Consider the following 20,720-nt stretch of genomic DNA (forward strand, 5'->3'; position numbering starts at 1 on the left):
AAAAAAGTTTAAAGTAAGTGTAACTGAGGAGATCATTTGTACTCCTCAAAATCTTTATTATCAATTAACAAGCCAGTCAATTAGTAAATATTTATTAAGAGCCTACTATATGCCTGGCACTGTGCTGTGCTGAGCCATGGGGATAAAAAGAAAGACAAAAAACAGACCCTACCCGCAAAGAGCTTATAATCTAATGGGAGAGGACATTCAAACAACTATGTACAAGCAAAGTACATGCAAAATTAATAGAAAATAAGTTAACGGAGAGAAGGTACTAGCATTAAGGGGATTTGGAAAGACTACCTGTAGAAGGTAGGATTTTAGCTGAGACTTGAAGGAAGCCAGGGAAGCCAGAAGGCAAAGATGAGAAGAGAGAACTTTTCAGGCATGAGAGACAGCCAGTGAAAATGTCTGGAGCCAGGAGATGGAGAGTCTTGTTCAAGGAACAAGATGGAGGCCAGTGTGACTGGACTGAAGGATACTTGGGGTATAAGGTATAAGAAGACTAGAAAGATGGGGAATGGAGAGTGTGGCAATTACTTATTAAGGGCCTCGAACATCAAACTGGATTTATATATTTGATCTTGGATGTGATAGGGAGCCACTGAAGTTTAAGTAGAAGAGTGACGTGGTTGGACCTGCGCTTTTGGAAAATCACTTTGACAGATAAGTGGAGGATGGACTGTGGCAAGCAAACCATCCAGCAGGCTATTGAACTAGTCCAGGTGCGAGATGATGGGGCCCTCTGTCAGTGGGGTGGTGGTGTCAGCAGAGAGAAGGAGGAATAATCAAAAGGTGTTAAAAAATCTATAGGTCTTGGCCACAGATTGTATATGGAGGTGTGAGAGAGTCAAGGATGACACCTAGGTTGTGAACCTTGTCTCTGGAATAATAGAGACGTTTGGAAGGGGGAGTGGTGAGGGTTTGGGGGAAAAGATAGTAAGTTCGGTTTCAGATATGTTGAGTTTAAGATGTCCACAGGATATCCAATTGATGTCTAATAGGCAGTTGGAGATGTGAGATTGGAGATCAGCATTGAGGTTGGGACTGGATAAATACATTTGAGAATCATTAGCATAGTGATGAGAGTTAAATCCGTGGGTAGTGATGAAATCACCAAGTGAAATCCTATAGAAGGAGAAGTGAAGAGGGCACAGGACAGTGTAACAGGTATGACCTGCAGGTTGATCCAGCACAGGAGAGTCCTCAGCATAAGGGCCAGCTTTTATAAGCACTATGCTCATCACTGGAGATACAAAACCAACAGAAAAATATTCTCTCCCCTGAAGGCCTTATCTTATAGTCTATCAGGGGAGACAACTGGTTTACAAATAAGAATATCCAAAATAAATCCAAAGTAAATTTGAGGAGGCTCTAACAGGTGGGGGCAATGAGGGTGGTCAGGAAAGGATTCATGTAGAAGGTGATACTTAACCAGTTTTAAAAGAAAAAAAAAAGGGATTCAGAGGTAAAAAGCCAGAGGAAGTTGGTCGGCTAGCCCATATAGAGGAACCTTTTTTTTAAATCATTAATATTTATACTTTATACATTAATATTTATTACTTATTTTGTATGTCAAACCATACTTTTGAGAGCTTTGATTTCATTTTATGTCTTCTCATCCAAAAGAAAGCAAGACATTTTACAAATTGATGTGTACAAAGGAATTAGTAGTTCCTTTTTGACAATAATGCCAAAGGGCCCTTTAAAATCTGTTTAATGATATCAATGAACATCTAATTCAATATTTTGTTGCTTTAGTTTTTGTTTTTAAATAAAAAGACTCTAGTACTCTTCTCTGATTTCTGTTTTTTATTTCAAGCATAGTTATTTATTTGTTGAGGACATTTAAAGCTAAGAAGATTCACATTTGCTAAGCTTATTTTCAACAACAAAACCCCATTCTTGTAGAGTGAGTCATGAGCATACAGATCTCCCAATTCAGGCAAATTGTGGTAAGATCAGTCTGGTTTGTTAAGAAGTGGGAATTATAGGATTGTTTTAAAGAAAATTCTTCTTTTTAATTTTGTTATAGTAACTGTTTTGATGATAAGAGGAGACATGTCTAATCAGTAAATTTATTATGTATAAATTATGTGCTTCTAAAGTACTTTAAAGCAACTTTCTTAAGCTGGTTAAACATTCCTCTTCCAAGGGGAATTATTTATGCTGTTAATTTGCTTCATATACTAATATTTTTAAAAGGCAAGCCAAATCCCACTCCACATTTAAAAATTTCAGTTCTAAGTTACTGGGATTCAAATCAATTAGATTTTACAGAATTCATGATCAGTAAGATACATTTTAGCAATAATTGAGTTGAACTAATTATATGTCTTTTTAGAGAAGCCTAATTATAATAAGCTTGAGCTCATACTTATATTCTAATAAACTATGCTACCTGTTTAATCAGTGTCTTGAGAATGTTGGAATAAACTATCCTTTGATTGTCATTTTGGCAATTCTTTCAATTGCAGTAATTATATAATATTAACCTTTCAGAGGGAAGAATGAAATGCCTGGGATTTTTTCTTCATAAACCCCTTCCTTCAATTTACTGGGGACTTACCTGTGCATCAGCTAACATCAGTTCTGTGCAGAGTAGCTTCTATAGTATTACTGCTGTCTCCTGTAGAGTAGCTGTCAGGCTCTATGTTTGATTGGGCTCAGTCTGACTTATCTGTATCAGAAGTCTTATATTCTCATTTATTTGTTGTAGTCATTCACTTTCTTTGATCTCTGCTTGAGTGTGTCTTGAGTTGTTAGTATTTTAATTATTTGTGGGTAATCATATTGGAACTTAAATGATTTCATATGTTCCTTGACAGGAGCTGATATTTTCAGTGGAGGGTTTTAAGCCCTTTGGCTGGTACCTCACTTTAGTTCAGTTTGGGTTTTATTCCGTATTTGGACTAATAGAACTTCAGCTTATTCAGGACAAAAGGAGAAGGTATGATTTTTTTTTCCTAATTCAATTATGGACAAGATTTTAATTCTGTTTCTGTTATCTTCTAAGCATTTTGCATATGAAAGTTGCATTTGATACCCAAGAGTATATGATAAAATTTTCAAAACAATTATTAGCTTCTTAAATAATAACAATTGACTTTTAATTCCCTACTTTTCTGTACTGATTGAACTCTGTTTCAGATCTGTTATTTCACTTTTTAAAGTATTTGTTCCTCAAGTAATTCTCAGAAATTAACTGAGAAATACAAAATTTTGTAGTTGCATACTTCCGATGGATATAAAAATACAGTTAGGGTTTGACTCCTGATTCATTTTGCTTTCTTAAAACAAAATGACAATCGGTAAAAGTTTTCAAATTCATGTATCTTAAAGTAGGCATAATCTATTTCAAAGAAATTTTGTTTGTGGGTAAAAGTTTCAGTGAAGTGTGGAATCACAGACTGAAGTCTACAATACCTAAAACTGCTAATAAAATGCTGACATGGAATATCCTTTCACTTTACACAGTGATAATTAAATTGTATTCTTGATAGGGTGTGTTCAAACCACTATTTTCATATTCATAACTTTTTTATTTTTATTTAACACAGCCACCTGGATTGAAAAAAACTCTTAAAAGTCTATCAAATATTATTTGTAAACCATGCATAAGACATATCAGACTTCTAGCAGTCTCAAGTTTGTGAAATAACCTTGGAAGTATGTGTGCTCTGATGTTTTCTGTCATCATCATATATCCTTATATTTAAATGTATATTTTTAGATTAAGAAGACTGTAACTCATATATGTAGCAATCATTATTGGTGTTTGATAGTCAATACATAGATTCTGGCTACTAGCATTGATAAAAATGTGTAATTTTAAAATAAAAGCAAAACTTTATTACTAATATAGCTAGATACATCACAGTACATAATATCAAGAGAGCAGTTTTTTCATTAGTTTTTTTTTCTTCCAAAATCTTGCCATGTTTAATTATTATGGTAGGAAATGGATTGTAGCAATGATTATCAAAATTCTTCAGGCTTCTAGTGTACATTGTTGGTTCCATATCTAAAATTCCCAAGCTCCAATATATTTTTAGGGTTGATCTGAAGTTGATGAAGTAGAAACATATTACAGATACATCTGCTAAGACAGTTGGAAAAATTTCAGCCCTTTAGATTTCTGTTGCTGATTTTGTAGAACCCCAGGGTATTGCTTCTTTCCTTTTTTTTTTTTTTTGTTGCTAAACAGTAAGACAAAATTCTCACAGAGAATTGAAAAGAGATGCTACTAGAAATATTTTGGGGATGTTTGAAAGCCACTGGTTTCCTGGTTTCTTATATAAAAAGTAGCTGGTGCTATTTTATTAAATGAAACATGATATGTAGATGATGAAAGTCATACTAACTCAAATTTTAACATTTAACTTGCCAAAAGAACTACTGTAGCCAATTTCACCTTACATTTAAAGAACTTCAGGACTTAATTTCCATAACCTTTAAGTGTTATCCATTTGGTAGGACAACATTAACCCACAGATTATGTATTTTAAAATAAGAGTGTTTGATTTCATGATTCAAGTACAAGTGAAAAAAATATGGTACTTTGTTGGGGAGAGGAATTTGTAAACTAAATAAACTAATTCATAAACTAAATAAATACAACACTGAACTAAAATTTTTCATTAAATGTCTGCCTGAGGTATATTTTATGACTGAAGAATAAAACCCTCCAAAATTGGACTTATCATTAACACACTGACAGTCCCTGAATTACAGCATCTCTCTAGGTATTTGTAAAATAAAGATGTGTACGATTTTAGATATTTATATCTTAAGTTTTTATTAAAACTGGTGCTGTTTTTTGAACCAAAAATGTTATTTATGCATGTTGTATGCCTTTTGCTTTCCTGTAACTTTTTTCTTGTTATCCCCTTTTTGAACTATTTTATTATTCAGCCCTTTGACCAAACGCTAAAGAGAAAGAGAGGCAAGGAAGAGAGGAAATCCTTTTTTTCCCCCCATGGTTAAATATTCAGTGACGAAAAGGTTAAAAATATTTGTAACATAGATTTGATAACTTCTAATTTTTTTTAAAGATTGAAATTATGACCCTTGTATCTTTGAATCACTTTATGGAAGTATGTTGGAAAAATAATAATTTTGACTTTTATTTAAAAATTATGAAACATTTGTTTAAAATTGCTTATGAATATGGTTCCATAAAAATCAAAATATAAAAATTAATTTTTTGCTGAAGATGTAAATATGCCTTAAATTACATTCTTCAAGACACACAATACTTTTGTCTACATATATATATAAACTGTGTGACAAAATGCAGAAGAAAATTACCTAAATCACTAAAACTTCTTTTGCTGTGGGGTTGTTTATATAATGCCAAAGAACCAATCTAATATTTTACTTTTAAACTTCAATTAGTATTGAATTTATTTATTCCTCTATCCCAAGCTCTTCGACTTGTGTATTGAGAACTGACTGTATTTTGTATTATATTTTCAGCCTAGTTACCTTCTAAGTGTAACTGCTCAACATAAAATCATGTATTCTTTAATAAAGGAAATTTAAAAAATCAATATAGGCTTTTAAAAAGTTTCAACTAAAACATCATCTCCCTAAGAATTAAGAATTTATGAAAGTAAATGAAATCAATAAACACCTTTGATTGGCATATGCTTTTATTTTCTGGGTGCTGTTTGCCAAAGATAAAGCAAATTAAAAATGTATAAGTCAAAGATGTTGAATTAGATAGTTTGGTTATCCTAATAGAAACTTGGGATTTTGATTTTCTAATTCTACATTTATCAATTCTTGGCAAAAGTGTAATCTGAACCTACACATAGCCTAATTGAAGTTTAAAAGTAAAATATTAGATTGGTTCTTTGGCGTTATATAAACAACCCCACAGCAAAAGAAGTTTTAGTGATTTAGGTAATTTTCTTCTGCATTTTGTCACACAGCTTATATATATATGTAGACAAAAGTATTGTATGTCTTGAAGAATATAATTTAAGGCATATCTATATCTTCAGCAAAAAAATAAACCAATTTTTATATTTTGATTTTTATGAAACCATATGCATAAGCAATTTTTAACAAATGTTTCATAATTTTTAAATGAAAGTCAAAATTATTATTTTTCCAACATACTTCCGTAAAGTGATTCAAAGATATAAGGGTCATAATTTCAATCTTTAAAAAAAAAATTCCCTGGCTTAATAAATGATACTTTTTAGCAATGCTAAGCAAAAATTAGAAAATTATTTACCAAATCATTTCCCTTTTGTGAACACATCTTGAGTTGTCTCATTATTAATTTGGTCCCCAATCTTCATTTTAATGTTAATTGTGTTTCACAGGATACCAGGAAAAACCTATATGATAATAGCTTTTCTAACCGTGGGTACTATGGGTTTGTCAAACACTTCCCTAGGCTACCTGAATTACCCCACCCAAGTCATCTTCAAGTGCTGCAAATTGATTCCGGTTATGCTAGGAGGAGTTTTTATTCAAGGTAATGATTGATTTTTAATATTCCTTAGAGCTAATTAAAGATTGTCCATTAGAGTTTTTTTTAATAGCATCTGACATTATAAAAAGCATTTAGCTTCCATTAAAAAGTGGTAAATGTTCATTTTTAGTTTTTAAATTATGATTGGTATATTACAAAAAGAGCATAATTATCGAAACAAAATATGATTATGTACCTTGTTCCCTGAAGTTTTTGACATACCTATTGAACCTAGATGCAGGTAGTTTAAATATCAGGATTTTTCCCATTTTTCCTAAATTTAGAAAACTTTTTGGTGTTGTGGGTTTTTTTATTAAATTATTTGAGAGAATTTATATTCATCCTTATTCTTGAATTTTAGTTTTTCTTGATTATGTGTAAAATGGTCTGATGAGGAAAGCAAATTACCAAAGAAATAAGAATGGTTCAGAATTGAAATTTGGAAGAATGCAATTAGATTGACTCCCTTCACCTTCTTGCTCTTTAATTATTCCCTTTTACTCCTAAATTGCATACAATTTATATGGTACAATGTTATATTTATTTACATTATTTTAAAGTTGATATCAAAAAGAGTAGATATTAGTAGAGCCCTGTACTCTTTCAGTTAAAGGAGAATAAAGGTAGCCAAAACTATTTTATCTGACCTGATGGAGTAGGGGAGCACATGAATGCACAAAATACATTCATATTTCCTTTTGGAATTCACCACACTTCAACAAAACAATAAAGTGACTACATAAACCTCATTTACCCTATCCTGTGCTCCCCAACAACCCACTCTCATTGGTACCCCCCCCCCCAGTGCTGGAAATGGACAAGATATCACACTTGAGTAAAGAATTAACCCAAACAAAGCTGTTCTTTCCCTAAGCTTGTTTTTTGACTCAGTCTGGTCCCCATACAAACTATATGTGGAAATAAGAGTTAACAAAGCAAGTACTAGTAATAAATTTAAGGCACTATTTGTTTCAGATAAAATATCCTAAGAACAATTTACTTTAAGTTAATTAGGTGTTAAGTAACATTTTTACAAAAGTTTACTTTTTACATATAATTTTCACTTTTGGAAAAAGAATTTATAAATGAAAATGTATATAATAGCCACATTTCCTTGTGATTTTGATCCTCATGCCTTATCCCCAAACACTGAGACATAAAGAATGGTTTTATGGTCACAATATAGCATAACCTTCTCTCATCCTCCTGAGTGGTAATGATCTTCTGACCTCATACAGTACTTTGTTTTGCAACTCTCTAATGAACTTTTCTTATAATGTTGAATATGATAGTTATCCATTTTGGTGTCTAACCCCCGTTAGACAGTTAGCTTCTTGAAGGTGGGGATTATGTTTTATCTAAATTTTCTGTCCTTCCAGTAGCTAGCACAGTGCTATGTAAGCAGTATATGGTTAATAAATGTTTGTTGATTGATTAAATGTGATAAAACCACTAATACGCAATGTCTTTGTCAGTGTCCAAACTCAAATTTAATTTCCCTACCTAACACTTCAGTGTTAGTATTATAGATGTTAAAGTATAGGTGGTGTTTGAATAATATTTTTAAGATCATGTTAATGAAATATACCATGTAGCTATATGTCATATAATTGGAAGCTTAGTGACTTTATGGGACTTGAATATTTTAGCAGCCACACTACCCTAAATCATCACTCCATCAATCTCTAGAATTGACTACCTGGAAGAACTATATAGACATGTTTGTGTATGTGTAGTTTTCTTCAGAGTTCAGAAATCATTGCTCTTGATAGTAAAGTGCCTCCATTAAGTTCAGTGAAAATTCTTTTCTTCCAGCTACTGGATTGCAGACTTGAAGAAAAGAGTTGTGTTTTATTTATTCTCAACACAGAATCACAGAATTTCAGTGTTGGAAGGGATTTTAGTAGTCATCTGGTGATTGCAAGCCCAGACCATAAAGCCTTTGAATGAGTTCATTGCTCTGCATCAAATGTAAATGTCTGTTGAATGTTGGATGTCACTACTTTTTCCTCTAGAAATATTTATTAAGTATTGTGATAAAGAAGGGAACCCATATTACCCCATTTAAAATATTTTTAATGTTAATCAATAACCTATTGGAAAATATTTGAAGATATATTTGTACCTTAGTTTCCAGAGGCTTATATGTGATGATGTGGATGATAGTGGAGTTGAAATCTCACATCGATTAATCTACCACATTTATTGAATGCTTAGAGTTGTGTTAAACTCCTTAACAGAAAAGTTATGACTGCCCAAGATCACATACCTTGTAGTGGCTGAATTCAAACTACAAACCAGGTCTTATTTTTTGATTTTGTAGAGATATTTGAAAAGTGGATATCTGTTATACTTTATTCACTACAGTACTTCGTGGACTTGTTATTCCATTCCAACTCCTCCAAGTCTTTATATACATTTTTTTAAGTTGCTATAGCCAATACAGTTCATCAATTAGTAGCTAACCCTCTGCTGATAAATATCTGTGAACTTAGCTAGGTTGGCCCTTGATGGCAGACGTCGATGCTGCTGAGCCTGCTTGGTAAGGGCCTGCCAGAGCTCATGTTCCATTGACATAGCCTTGAAGAGCCATGATAGTATATCAAAGGATTTATGTGGAAAACTTTATTAAATTCAAAGCACAAAGCTACATTAAGTATATATGCATAAAATGGGGGTATCTGATATTATGAACTCTTGTTCCATATAGGAAAGCGTTACAATATTGCAGATGTGTCTGCTGCAGTGTGTATGAGTCTTGGCCTAATATGGTTTACTCTAGCTGACAGCACAGTTGCACCAAATTTCAATTTGACAGGTAAGAAACTCTTTGTATTTTTGAATTTCATAACCATTTTTGCCTTTGCAATTTTATAAGAAATTTTAATGATGGTCTGGTACAGGTCCAAAACAATAATTCACATGATTCTGATAGAAGCTTGTCATATGCTCTGTATGAAGAATTACATTACAAAGGTCATTGGAAATAATGTAATTGTTGTGGTGGCCTTTGGATCTTGACCCCATGTGAACCATAGTTTTACCCCATAGTTTTGCCTCATGGTCATAATAATAGTTGACATTCCTATAGAGCTTTAAAGTTTACAAATTGTTTTACATACATTATCTCATTTCAACTGAACAAGAACCCTACAAGGTAGTTACCAAGGGTAGATATTATCATCTCCATGGTACAGAGAAAAAAGCTGGATCTCAGGGAGTTTAAGTGTCTTGACCATGGTCACTCAGCTACTAAAATTCAAACTGAGGTCATTCTGACTCCTTGTCCAACAATCAATGCACTACAACATGCTACCTTTCTAATTTTTTATTATAATCCCACAATTATTTTTATATAATCAATAATTTTTTAAGATTTATGTATGTGTATATGTATATGTGTACATATGTATGTATATGTGTGTGTGCATATATACATCTATATGTGGGGGTAACTTGAAACATACACACAAACTATTAGAGTACAGATTTCCTTTGCCCTCTTGATTTAATAAAAATTCTTTAAATGTGTACATTGTCAAGGACAAATCTATTTGCATCTTATTAGTTTGCCTAAGAAAGGGAATATATGCTATAAGATTAAATAGAATGAAAATTTCTTGCTGACTCATACATATGATGATAAAACCCAAATGCATTTAGAATTTTCATTGGATGAACAATTTTTCCCTTATCATGCTATGTAGAATTCTGTAAATTAGTTTCATAATTTCTTAAGAGGAACTGGGATAAATACTGTTATATTTGGAAATAAATAGGCATTATAAAATGTGATAACCTCCAAAATCCCATTCATGTTTTAAGAATGTTATGAAAGAATTAAAATGTTATTCTGGATTAATTTGGGTATTTATTATATTCTGTTGCCTTTAAAGGAAAGTATTGAATGTGAGACTTTTACTAATAGGGTGTAGGAAACATTTTTCCTTTAAATGCCCCCACATTAGCCTCAAAAAAAGGTACACCTGGAAGAAATAGGAATTCACAGCTAAGTTTGCCCATGGAACCCCAAGAGACAAAGGATTGATTGTATAACTGCATTTAAACATCATGATCCATAGTCTAAAATAAGTAAAACAAGAATAGAGGCATAAATTTAATGGAACAGCCAATAAAAAAGTATGTCATTTAGGTTTCTACTGATTATTTAAATCAACTTCATTATCTTTTTTTTATCAAGATTCAAAAAGTCACTTGGCTGAATGTTTACTAGATTGCTTACTTGTCTTGTCAACAAAAATGAGTTATATGAATGTTGCCCATTTAGGATAATAGTCTATAAACACCAAATAGCCAAAAATAATGGTGTATGACCCCAGGAGCTAGAGCCACAGCATATGTCTGCTTTAAATTTCTATGCTTAGGAGTTGGATTGAATCCTGTTGCAAAGAGATTTCTGGTCATGTTACTCTGTTCTAAAAACTTAGGTGGCTCTATGTTGCCTACTTAATAAAGCTGAAACTCCTTAGCCCAATATTCAAGTCTCTGTTCTCATGCCTCTGCTGCTGCTGCTGCTGCTTCATATATGCCTGGAATGTCACCCTCTTTCCTCCCCTGTTGAAATCCTACACATCCTTTAAAATCCAAACCAAATACCACACTCTGTATGAAGCCTTACCCTATCCCCTAGTCAGTAATGATCATTTTGCCCTTGGACCTCAATCCTTTTTTGTTATATATGTATATATGTGTATGTGTATATATATATATATATATATATATATATATACACACACACACACACACACACACACACACATGTATATATAAAATCATTCTCTTAATGCATGGAACAATGTATCCTTTTGTATTGTAATTAATGTGTGTATCATTTCCCCTTACCAAACTGTAAGTTCCATTAGGGTAGGTCCCTCATATTAATTGAAATTTGTTTTTTCCTCAATTTCTACCTAGCTCAGTGCTTCTCATAAAGTAGTCACTTAACAAATGTGTATTGAATTGAATTAAGTCAAATTGAAAGGGAGGGGAGTCATTCTCCTGAGCCAGATTACAGCTCTAGAGTTGCCAAGAATGACCAGAATTTTCAGACATACTTTCTTTCTATGCTTCAGAGACTTTAACCCAAAGGAATGCTTTGACTCTACTACTATTTTTGGAAAAAGAGCTTATCACTAGGGGTGCTACTACTTTCAGGTTCAGTTTACAAGAGGTACTCTCCCTCTTTCTCTTTATTCCCAGTGAAATAATTTCCTTAAAGGGAAACAAAAATCTCTTGGGACTCATCATTTAAAACATGCATGGAGCCATTTATGCTGTTTAGGAGGCCACTGTTAGTGCTATAGGAGTATTATAGAGTGAGGAGAAGCCTAGTCCATATCTATTAGAAGTATTCAGTCTAACCAGAGATGCCAGTAGAGAGGAACACACCCCAAAATGTTTTGAAGTCATTAAGTCTACATTAGCGTATTAAGTAATGTGATTATTTAAACAATAGGGATGGGGACAGGCCTTGTACTTTTCCTCCCTGGTATTAGAGCTTTCAGTGAGGAGCCTCCCTCTAACAATGCAGGCTAGAGGAGGCAGCTAGTTGGCGCAGTGGATAGAGTACCGGCCCTGGAGTCAGGAGGACCTGAGTTCAAACCCTGCCTCAGACACATAACACTCACTAGCTGTGTGACTCTGGGCAAGTCACTTAACACCATTGCCTAGCCAAAAAAAACCAAAACAAAACAAAACCAACGCAGGCTAGAATGTCTCCTCTACAAGTTAAAGCAGATCTTAACCTTTGTTTGTCGTGGCAAACACTGTCGTTTGGCAGTCTGGTGAAGCCCTTCTCAGAATAACATTTTTAAATACATAAAATGAAATGTATAGGATTATAAAGGAAAATAACAATATAAATTATTGTTTTTAATAATATTAAAAACACGGTTATCAGAATATATATGTTTTTAAAATTTTTAAACTAGTTCATAGACCGCAAGTTAGGAACTCTTAGAGAGTTGACTAGGCTGCACTAAGTTAAGTGACAGGGGTCACATAGCCAGTATGATCCACAGGTTAGACTCAAACCCATTCAAGGACAGCCCACCTATCCAGTATTCTTCACCGCTTATTATTTTAAAACTAGGAGAACTTAATGCTCTGAATGTTGTCACTTTAGGAAGCCAGACAGATAACAAAAATCTTATCATTGCTTGAATCATTTTTGTTATAAATTCTATTGAATGTCATCATTACTTAGCTCCAATGCAAGATATGCTTTTTAGTAAGGATATTAGTCTTTTTGTGTGGCACTTAAATTAGATATAAAGGAAATCTCACATGAGATTTAAATGGACATGGTATGGCCAGACTATTTTCTCTTTATGTGAGAATTCAGGTTTAAGAACAAGTTTTAAAACCTGAATACTTTATTGTGTTTCTTATATTTAAATGAGACGTTTTTGTTTGTCTTTTACTTTCTGGAAGGTGTGGTTCTTATCTCCCTGGCCCTCTGTGCAGATGCTGTTATAGGAAATGTACAGGAAAAAGCTATGAAGATGCACAATGCTTCAAATTCTGAAATGGTAAATATAAACTTAAACACACTGTTATATTTTCAAATTTAAAAACCCAGATGTAAGAATATACCTTGTTTTATGTAATAGCCGTCTTCCTGACAAGTTGTTGGTGAATTTTGTTTTTTGTAGATCAGATCATTTTAATTCTCTGGGAAGCTAACCATTTTAAAGGAACTCTAATAAGTTTCTTTTTGTGAAGGAAAAAAATGCAATGTAAATAGTCTACCCCTGCCTAATCTATCTTATTGGAAATGTATTTATTACATTGTCTTAAAGTAAGGTAAACTCCTAAAGTATGTAAATGTTTCTGTCTGAAAGATAATGTTTAGATTTATAATTACCATTCTTCTTACTCCTAAAACATAGTATTTTTTTCATTTTTAGCTTGAAAAAGAAAATTGATATATGTGCTTACATCATCATGTAAGTGAAAGGCAGTAAGCTTGGTGGTTAGATCACTAGACTAGATCTCCAGCTACTTGAATTCTGCTTTCTGGTTCCACCATTAAGCTTCTGTGTGTGTGTGTGTATATTTGGATATCACATTGGAACTCCTTTCATTTGTCTTTCATAGCTGGAAATGTTAGATGATAATTCTATAGCCTCACAAGCTCACAAGATAGTTATAAGAGTATATAATGTCTCTGAAGTAAAGAGTAATCATATAAACATAAATGACAGTTAGAAGGAATACTTTGGCTTTTAAGACTAGACAGTATTCTTGTCATTATCCCCTAGTGTTAAAAAGAAATCCTAGGATCAGAATCTTAGGGTTTACGAATAGAAAGAGATCTCCTTTAATTTCAGATGGTGTCCTTTTGCAGTATTGGGGTTCCATTTTAGAAAGAAGTAGGGAATCTGCATCATCTTTGCTCTCTTTAAAAGTCATAGAGAAGACCTTTCTGCCACCTGTCTTATAAAGCTACATTTAGAAATTATAAGTATTTATAATTGGGAGAGGGGACTTTAATGTATATGATGTATAACTTTTTACCTCTGAACATAAACTTACCCTTAAACTACAATTGACAATTTTTTAACTGAAAAGTGACTAGAAGAAGAATACTTATTTAGGACGACAGGGAGGGAAGTAACAGATGTTCACAAATTACATACAAACATACATATATAAAATATTAAGACTAGTATAAGTGAATTTTTATGAACATATCGTCAGAAGAAGGAAGTCATGCCTAATTTAAGTGACCCAAATCTTCCAGTTGTAAACAAACAGGCTCAGAAACCAGGGAATTGGGTGAAATCTTATGTTAGGACTAAATCCTAACTGTTCTGTATCATGTAAAAACAAACCAGTAATAAAGGTATTGTTGGTAAAAAGTGATCGTATTTTGCTCAAGTATTTTCCCTCTAGTTTGACTAAGAAGCAGTTTGATATTATTGGGGAAAAGAGGGGACTGGAGGGTAGGATGTTGGAATCAGATTACCTAGGTTCAAATCCTTACTTAAGAAAAGTCACTTAAATTCTATGGGCTTCACTCTAAGGTCTCTTCCAGCTATAAAATCTGATGCACCAGAAAAATTTTAGAAATTAAAAATTCACAGGAATTAGTCTTAACTGGAAAATTCTACATTATTGACATTTAATTTACTCTGGCAGTTTCTAGAAGTGACATTGAGTTTTATCTGAAAGGATTCCATTTTTAGATAGTTTTTTAAAAGTATATTTATTCACAAATACATTTTTAAAGATCTTGAAGCATATATACACATACATGTATATGTATATGTGAGTATGTACATATGCCCATTAGTTTTATGAAGCAGCTCAGAGAGAAAGAATATTCTTTTAGCTCTTCCAAGTACATATCACTATTGAGAAAAGAACTTTCTGGTAACTGAAAATTAGAATGACAATGACAGCCATCTGTGATTGGAAACAGTCAACCAAAACAGAAACCTGGGAGGAGAAAGCACCCAATTATATGGTAATTAGTCACAATTATGAAAGTGGAATGATCAGTTTATCAAGTAGGTACAATGAGCTGGGTGCTGTGCAAGGCACTGGGGGTACAAAAACAAAATTAAATAGTTGTTACCTCAATTGAGGGAAATTTCTGAAGAAAGGCACTAACTGCTGGGAAATCAAGAAAGCCCGATTAGGATGTGGCAGTGAAGCTGTACTTTAAAGGCAAAGGTGAGGAGGGAGTACGTTCCAGCTGTGGAGCATTCCAGCCTGTGCCAAAGTATGAAGAAAGGAAATGGGAAGTCATACCTGAAGAATAGTAAGGTGGCCAAGTTTTCTGTACCCAAAAGTACATGAAGGGGGGCGAGGGGATATATAAAATAATTGGAAAAGTAGGTTCAAACAAAGTTATGAAGGGTTTTAAATGCCAAACAAAGGTGTTTATATTTGGTCCTAGAGACAATAAGTAGCCACTTGGGCTTATTAATCTTGGGAGTGGCATGGTCAGTTGTGTGTTTTGGGAATATCACTTAGGTAGTTGTGTGAAAGATGGATTAGAGAGGAAGAGGTGAGACAGAGAGACAATTAGAAGGTTATCGCAATATTCCAGGCAAGAGGTGGTGGTGATGGTGATAATAATAACTGATACTTACATAGCACCTACTCTGTGCCAGGTATCGTAGGGGAGTGGCTAGGTAAGACGAGATAGTTGGGTAGATACAAGATCTGTCATGAGGGTAGAAGCAGAGAGATTTGGCAACCACCTTATTGAGGGGAGGAGAGGAAGAAGGAGGAGTTAAGAATGACCTAATAGTCATGAGTGTGTATTTATTAGAAATCAGGAAGTTAGGAAGAAAGGTAGACTTGGAGACAGAAATAACAAATTCTTGTTTGGACATAGTTTAAGATACATGTAGGACATCCAGTGAAAATATTTAATAGGTAATTGGCAGTTGGTGATATGGGACTGGGGCCTGATATATAGGTCTAAATCTATTGGACCTAATGAGGCCACCAAGAGAGAGATGTTAGAGAGAGAAGAGGGCTCAGAACAGAGCCTTGGGACCATACCCACAGTTGAGTGTGACATAAATTATAGTTCTGCAAAGGAGACTGAGGACAAGTCAGACAGGTAAGAGGAGAACCCAGGAAGATCAGTGTTATGAAAAGACAAAGAGGCAGAAGTCTTTCATAGGAGAGCTTGGTCTGCTTTATCAGATGCTGAGGTTTGAGAAAATGCCATTGGATTTGTTAACTAAGAGATCTTTGGTAACTTTGGAAAGATGAGTTTCAGTTGAGTGATGAGGGCAGAGGCCAAACATCAAGGAGTTGAGAAGTGAGTGATTGAAGAGGAAGTGGAAACAAATATAGATAGATTTTTGCAGCAATTTAGTTGAGAAATGAAAGTGAGATATAGAATGATAACTTGAGGAGAGTGTCTGGTTAGATGAAGGTTTTGTTAAGGATGGGGAGGACTGGACGTGTTTATAGGTAGTAGGGAATGAGCTAGTCAATAGGAAGCGATTAGAGAAAAAGGGTAGATGATTGAGGAGGCAGTCTGCCACCTCTTCAATCAATACTAAAAGAAGAAAGAATGGGGGGTGATGTCAAGAGGGGCTAAGACACAGTAAGTTGATGCAGAGAATGGCCTCTGTTGTCTCAGTAAAGTATGAGGGGAAGTCTTCAGCTGCGAGGGTGGGAGGAGTAATGGGGGAGATATCAGGTCGACAGAAGAGATTTGGAATAGCAGCTGTGAGGAGTGGGAGAGAGAATCAGGGTAAAAGCAGAGGACTGCTTTGCAGCAGTGAGGGCCCAGTCAAGGGCCTTCATGAATTGTGAATGGATTTTTTTGGCTTAATTATATGACTTCCTCTGACACTATTAGGCAGCATGTGAATTGGAGGATAGGAGGCAAATCACATGGATGCTTCTAAAGAGCAGATTTTTTTTTTTGTTTTGAACAAGCTCAAAGCATTCATATAGGTCTAATTTTGGGAACTTCATTTGCAGCATTCTTTTTCTACAAGAGTTCTTTTCTGGTTTTATTTAAAACTATATTAAATGTTGTTAAAACCTGATTTACAACTCCCATTTGAGGGTATTCAGATTCTTTAAGTGTTATGCTCCTTATTTCACATAATAGGACCAACATAATAATGAGAAGAAAAATTCCTCTGGGCAAGTCCAGAAAAATATATAGTAGAAAAGATTTTTTCAGGCCAGTGTTCTGAAGAATAGTAACAGAAAGTCAGAGTACAGAGATACAAGTGGTTACTATAAGATGCTGTCTTACGGCATAGCATAGAACAGGCCTATTTCTATGCAAAATAGAAAATTATAATGGATTTTTATTTTGATAAAAATTCATCTGTATACAAATGGCAACAGAGACATGGTCATTAAAACTTTACCTAATCAGAGTTAGTAGCTTTTTCTTAGTACTGAACTGAATTGGGTGATTAACCTCATTAGAAATTACTTTAGAAAATAATCAGAGCTTGTAAAATTAAGTGCTTTATCATAATGAGCAATATGGGATTTCAAAAGCTGAACAAAGCTCAGAAGCTCTTCATAGTTTTCTAGTGAACAGTCACCAGCTTTTACAATCTCCATGTTCTCCAAGTACCTGGAGAGAGATTGATACAAAGATTAAAGCATTTGCTATCTTGTTCATATATTTCAGGACCAAAAAAAAGAATAAAGTACAAATTGTTGCAGAATTGAGCATGCACTAATAATTGAGAAAATTACTAATTAAGAAAGCATCCAGAAGTCCTAGAGCAGAAGGATGAAATGATTTTAAATAAATGATAGGTTCAGTAGGAACTTTAATTTGTATTGGCCAGAAAACAAAATAATGACCAAATTCATTAATGTGAGCCAGAGAATACACACATTAAATGACATTCTTCGGGTAGATTTTGAAAGCATCATAAATTAGTTAAGTACAGTATGAACAACCCCTAGTAACCTCCAGAGTGTTGACAGAATGAAAATAAATTTATTTGCAAGTGACAACCACAACCCTTTAACCAACTTATATAATTAATTGGTTAATTCATTTTGAGAAGTAATATGAAAGATGATAAGCCAGTTAGTCAACTAACATTTATTAAATGTCTACCATGTGCCAGGCATTGTGCTAAGCACTGGGGATACAAAGAAAGGCAAAAACAAACAAACAAAAAGATCCCTGCTCTCAAGAAGCTTATAATCTAATGGGTGAGACAACATGCAAACAACTGAGTACAAATAAGACATATATAGGATAAATTGAGGATAATCTCAGAGGGAGGGCACTAAGATTAAAGAGGAGGAAAGCCTTCTTGCAGAAGGTGGGAATTTAGCTAAGACATGTAAGACTCAAGAGAAGTTGAGATGGATTTGAGGAGGGAGAGTGTCACAGGCCTGAGATCAGCAGCAAAAACAAGAAGGCCAATGTCACTGGATCACATAGTATGTAGAGGTAAGGGGGGAGTAAGGTATAAGAAGACTGGAAAGGTAGGAATAGGCCAGCTTATAAAGGGCTTTGAAAGGCAAACACAAGATTTTATATTGGATCCCAGAAGTAATAGAAGACCACTGGAGTTTATTGAATTGGGTGATATGGTCAGACTTAATTATAGGGAGAATATTTTAACAGCTGAGTGAATGATGAACTGGAATATGGTAAGGTGATATGGGGAGACCAGCCATCAAGCTGTTGCAATAGTCTAGGACTGAGATAATGAGGGCTTGCACAAGGGTAGTGACAGTGTCAGAAGTGAGAAGAGGCCGTATAGAAGAGATATTACAAAAGTACGAACGACAAAACTTGACCACTGATTGGATATTGGAGGCAGAAAGAGAACGATGAGAGAGTAACACATTGAGGATGATGTTTTGATTGTAAACTTCGGTGACTGGGATGATGATGTTACTTTCAGCAATAATAGGAAAGTTCGGAAGATGAGTTGGGAGTGGGGGAGAACAATGAATTCAGTTTTGGACAAGTTGAGTTTAAGATATCCATGGGACATCTTGCTCAAGATTGCTAAAAGGCAGTTGGAAATAATAACAGTAATAATAATAGCTAGTTAGTACTTACTATGTAACAGGCATTGTGCTAAGCACTTTACAATTATTATCTCATTTTATCTTCACAACAATTTTAAGAGGTAGGTACTATTAATTATCCCCATTTTACAGATGAGGAAATTGAGGGCAACAGAGGTTAAATAATTTACCTAGGGTCACACAGCTAATGAGTGTCTGTGGCCAGATTTGAACTTGTCTTCCTAACTCCAGGCCCAGCGCTCTGTCGACTGGGTCATATAGCTACCCAGATCCAAGATGGAAGACTGGAAGTTGGGAGAAAAGTTAGGGCTGGACAAGTAGATCTGAGAGTCATCTTAGTAGAGATGATAATTAAAACAATAGGAACTGATGATATGACCAAGGGCACAGTACACAGAGGCAAGAGAAGAATGCTCAAGAAAGAACCTTGGAAGACCCCTACTTTTAGCAGATTTAATCTGGATGAAGATCCAGCAAAGGAGACAGAGAAAGAACATTCAGCAAGCATTTTGTTGGACCAGACTAATAAAACCTTTCTAATATATGCCTAGCATGGCACTTTGCTCACAATAGGAGCCTAATTAATGTTGAATTAAATTTCATAAGTTTTAACCATTTGAAACCATGAATGCTGAACCATTCTAATCTGTGCTGCTTTTGTTACCAAAGCTTGACTGTATGTGACTTACAATTATCCTGGTCTTAATAAGAGTAGAGATGGAAATAAAAGAAATGATAGTCAGAATAGTGATTTCAAACAGTGTTCCACAATGGAAAGAGCATGGTCCTAGGAGTAGGGAGATGTTAGTTCTGCTGATTAGGTATGTGGCCTTAAGCAAATTGCTTAGCCTCTCTTAGCCTGTGTCTTATCATCTATAATATGAGGGTTGTACTACTCTAACCCCACGTTCCCTTCTAGGTCTATTTTTTTTAATCTGTGTGAATTACATGTGAGGACATATAGGGCAGTGCAAAGAAGAGAAATGGAAATAAAAGCATAGGAGAACTGGTGCCAGTAAGTATAATTTTGGAATTATGCACAAAAAGCTACTAAACAGTGTATGTGCTTTGACCAAACTATATTCCACTGCTGGGCCAATCAAGAGACTCCTTTTTAAAACTCTAGTCAGAATAAATTCCAGATCATCATCATCCTCACTTCAGATAAGGCATTCTTGGCCTGGAGGGAATAAGTAATCAGCAACCAGTAGAGTAAGAATTGAGATTGTTAGGCAGATCAACCTTGAGCTTTATAGGTTGATGGAGTAATAGAGAAGTTTTAATACAAAGTCTTGCCATGCAGTGCTTTGCTATTTTCTTTCTATTGTGAATGTATGTCAGTTTAAAGTATTTCTAGAAAGATTAACATTGCTATGTGATTTTTTTCTTTAAATATTGGTGTCCTATTACACAATGTCATCTTTGAATTCAACAGTTGCTCCCAGATATTAGTAATAAATACATACAAGAGAATATGTACTGCAGGGTTTTGTTTATTTTAATTTAGTCTGTAAGGTTATAAACAGATACTATCAACCATCATTTTTAGTATGTTAGTTTACACAGTAACTTTGATGTTAGCTTCAGAATGTTTTGTGCTGTAGACTTAATTGAATAAGTTAATCGAGCCACATATTAAAAGGCCTTAATTTCCTATCTTTGGTTTGATAGTTCTTATCACTAGGTAATCTTTTTTTAAACCACTTTA

The 20,720-nt window shown here is 34.2% G+C and overlaps 1 protein-coding gene across 1 annotated transcript in view; it reads left to right on the plus strand.

Moving 5' to 3' along the window:
• Positions 1–20,720, plus strand: part of SLC35B3 (solute carrier family 35 member B3) — a 46,378-nt gene that overhangs the window by 9,948 nt on the left and 15,710 nt on the right. The window contains 4 exon segments of the mRNA XM_027845428.1: positions 2,829–2,950; positions 6,336–6,490; positions 9,198–9,305; positions 12,941–13,038. Of these exon segments, the coding sequence (XP_027701229.1) occupies positions 2,829–2,950; positions 6,336–6,490; positions 9,198–9,305; positions 12,941–13,038 (483 nt within the window).

This window comes from Vombatus ursinus, unplaced genomic scaffold, assembly GCF_900497805.2.
Source record: "Vombatus ursinus unplaced genomic scaffold, bare-nosed wombat genome assembly UNPS02000577.1, whole genome shotgun sequence".
Classification (NCBI taxonomy): Eukaryota; Metazoa; Chordata; class Mammalia; order Diprotodontia; family Vombatidae; genus Vombatus; species Vombatus ursinus.